This window comes from Austrofundulus limnaeus, unplaced genomic scaffold, assembly GCF_001266775.1.
Source record: "Austrofundulus limnaeus strain Quisiro unplaced genomic scaffold, Austrofundulus_limnaeus-1.0 Scaffold33, whole genome shotgun sequence".
Taxonomy (NCBI): domain Eukaryota; kingdom Metazoa; phylum Chordata; class Actinopteri; order Cyprinodontiformes; family Rivulidae; genus Austrofundulus; species Austrofundulus limnaeus.
The window spans coordinates 2003315-2006225 of NW_013952435.1; the positions used below are offsets into that span (position 1 = coordinate 2003315).

The 2911-nt window shown below is 37.2% G+C and overlaps 1 protein-coding gene across 1 annotated transcript in view; it reads left to right on the plus strand.

Annotated features, from left to right (window-relative positions):
- Positions 1–2139, plus strand: part of LOC106515925 (uncharacterized) — a gene marked incomplete at its 3' end in the record, with an annotated part of 27628 nt that extends 25489 nt beyond the window's left edge. The window contains 1 exon segment of the mRNA XM_014005991.1: positions 1909–2139. Within this exon segment, the coding sequence (XP_013861445.1) occupies positions 1909–2139 (231 nt within the window).
- Between the last annotated feature and the right edge of the window lie 772 nt (positions 2140–2911).

A 2911-nucleotide genomic window follows, 5' to 3' on the forward strand; every position in this document is an offset into this window, starting at 1 on the left:
ACCTTTCACAGACACGAACAGCACAAAGAGCTTAACAAAGAGCAAAATAACTAAAAGCAATAAAACAGTGCGTAAATATAATGAAGAACAAATTAAAAAACAGTAAACAAAGCTAAACTAAAAGCCTGTCTAAATAAAAATTGAAGACCTCAAAGTCTTGGATGCCGTGAATGAAAAGGGTGCCCTTTGTTTAAAAAAACTGCTTCAACAAACAAACTCAAGCTTCAACGTTCTCCAAATTTACAAAAAAATAAAATTAAAACAGCATCAGATATATCTTATCTTCACTAAGTAATAATTGAAATTAAGGTTGTGTATTGCCAAGAGTTTTGGCGATACAATACATATCACATGTGGGTCAYGATATGGTATAACTCAATATATTTCAATACTGTAAGCGAGGTGACACATTGCCGTTTGTTTTCTCCAAAATATTCTAACTAAAACAAAACTCGGTATAAAGAGCACATCATGCAATAAATGCATAAAATCTGATTAATCCTGATTATTTTTATTCAATCAGAACAACACTGAACAGTAAGAACTGAATTTTGTATTTGGTATTTATTCTTATAACATTTATGGAACACCAAAATGTTCATAATTTAAATAAATAAAACATGGACAAAAAATGTTTCAACCTAGCGCCTCAGGATCATGCGGGTACTCAAACCCTTCCACCACATTAAGGTGGCAATTCTGTGGAGGAGTATATGAATAAATAAAAGATAAATATATAATGTGACAGTATATTTCTTAAATTAGTGAATGCAGAGAAAATTCAAGGCTCGATTAAAAAAACAAATCTCCTTTAAAAAATGTGCTTATTGTCACATATTGTATTAATCTATTATTTATTATTTACTTATTTCATCATGTTTTACATAATGTTTATGTATGTATTTAATAGGGGTGCAACAATACATGTACCCGTATCGAACCGCTCAATACAGTGCTTTAGGTACAATACACACTTGTATCGAACAATACAGATATTTTTAATTTATCTTATCAGCTTGTCTTCTGACGATACTCTGTGTTGAAGGATCAGTGGATCTGTGTTCGACTACTACACCTAGGCTGCGTTGTCGAGCGCAGATCCACTGAGAAACTTGCTGTTTCAGCAACACTTAATTTAAAAACTGTACTTTTGAGGTTAAAAAAATGTTCATAATTTATTTAAATAAATTACAAGTTAAAAAAGGCATGGAATTTTATTTTTGTTTCGAAAAAATATCGAACCGTGAGACTAAAGTATTGAACCAAACTGAGTCGTGATTTTTCTGTATCATTGCAACCCTAGTGTTTAATTATGAGCATTTTGGTGTTCCATAATATCCATCCATTAAGCCTTAATTAAAAACCGATACAGTATCAGGAAATTAAATATCGCGATATTTCAATGTTTCGATATTTTCTCACAGCTGAAATGCAGTTCAGCAAACAGTTAACTCTACAGTTGAAGTTCTAGTTTGCTGAAGAAGCTTCTGGGATATTTTTAGAGCCAAACAGGAGGCATTCCCCAAGTGAAGAACAGCTGCACGGGCGTCCAAAGCGCTGCCTGTCAGATTAGTGAGCCTACCACTTGTGATAAGACCAGCATGGATCAGGGTTAAATCCAGTCCACCAGCTGGCCGATGATGACAAGGTTCAACTCCATCAAACGGGCTGCTTCTCTGCAAGGATGGACCATCATGTAAAGCAGCTGGTGGAAGGAGTTCCATTTTCTGTTTCAGAGTGTTTTTAAGATGGTTGAAGCCAGCATTTTGTTTTTTAAATTGCTTCTGGGTTTGGACGATAACACAGAGCAGAGGGCACAGTTTATCTCTGTTTTGAGGTAAGCTTGTTCTTTTGGACCRGACAGGTTTTGGGTCTTTCTGTTGACATCTTGTGTTCCCTCCCCTGCAGATTCGAGGGAAACCTCGCCCCTGCTTCTCCCGCACCTCCTTGTGATGAAGCGTTCCCGTCTTCTGATCCTCCTCACCTGCGAGACACCAGAGTCCTCCCCATCCTAAACCCCCTGGAGAGTCGCACCCTCGAAGCTCTACCAACCCCACCTGCATCCCCACCCTTCCCTCCTCCTCCTGCTCCTTCTGAGCTTTGTGAGAACTTCTTCCCACCCTGCCACGTCCCTTTAAGGTACAAACACCACTTCTCCTCCTTTTTTGTGTGTGTGTGTTTGTCATTATATCAGTTCACTGTTCTGTGTCAAAGGAAAGTGTGACACGTCTTAGACAGAATTTGTCCTCTGGTGACACGAGTCCTTTTAAGCCTGCATTGTGAAAATTAGCCAGGTCTTTATCTTCTAAGCTGCGTGGCTCAGATAGGAAGATGGTGTTAAACTGACATCTGGCGCACTCGCTGACTTTGAGCATCCTGATTCTCTGAGCTCACCATCAGAGCTTCTTAAAACAAATCCACCCAGCTTCTCTGTCATAACTCAAAGAAACGTGTGAAGCTCATTCTATGTGTGTATTTATATAATATTTATTTTTCTGTTTGAATGTTATCTTATTACAAAAACCTAAAACAGAGAAGAGCTCCACAAATATAGCAAAAAAATCACAACTGAGCTGAACTTTTTCTCTTTATATTTTCATCACTAGCTGCGTTTCCATTGACCATGAAAATGCGCAAATTATAATTTTAAAAATAAATTTGCTCAATGGAAACACGTCAATTTAAAAGAAAAATACGTTTTTCGACAAAATGTTTTTGCGCTAGGAAGAGGTGGTATTTTGACCGTATCGAAATTGGAAAGCAATGGAAACACTTTTTTTGGATCACGGGAGTCACGTGATCAAAAACCGTCTGTTTTTACAGGCGAAAAAGACGATGACGAAGAAGATAACAGGAAGTAGAAATAGTAGTAATATCACAGAAGTAGTATAAAATAGTAAACTCACCGACT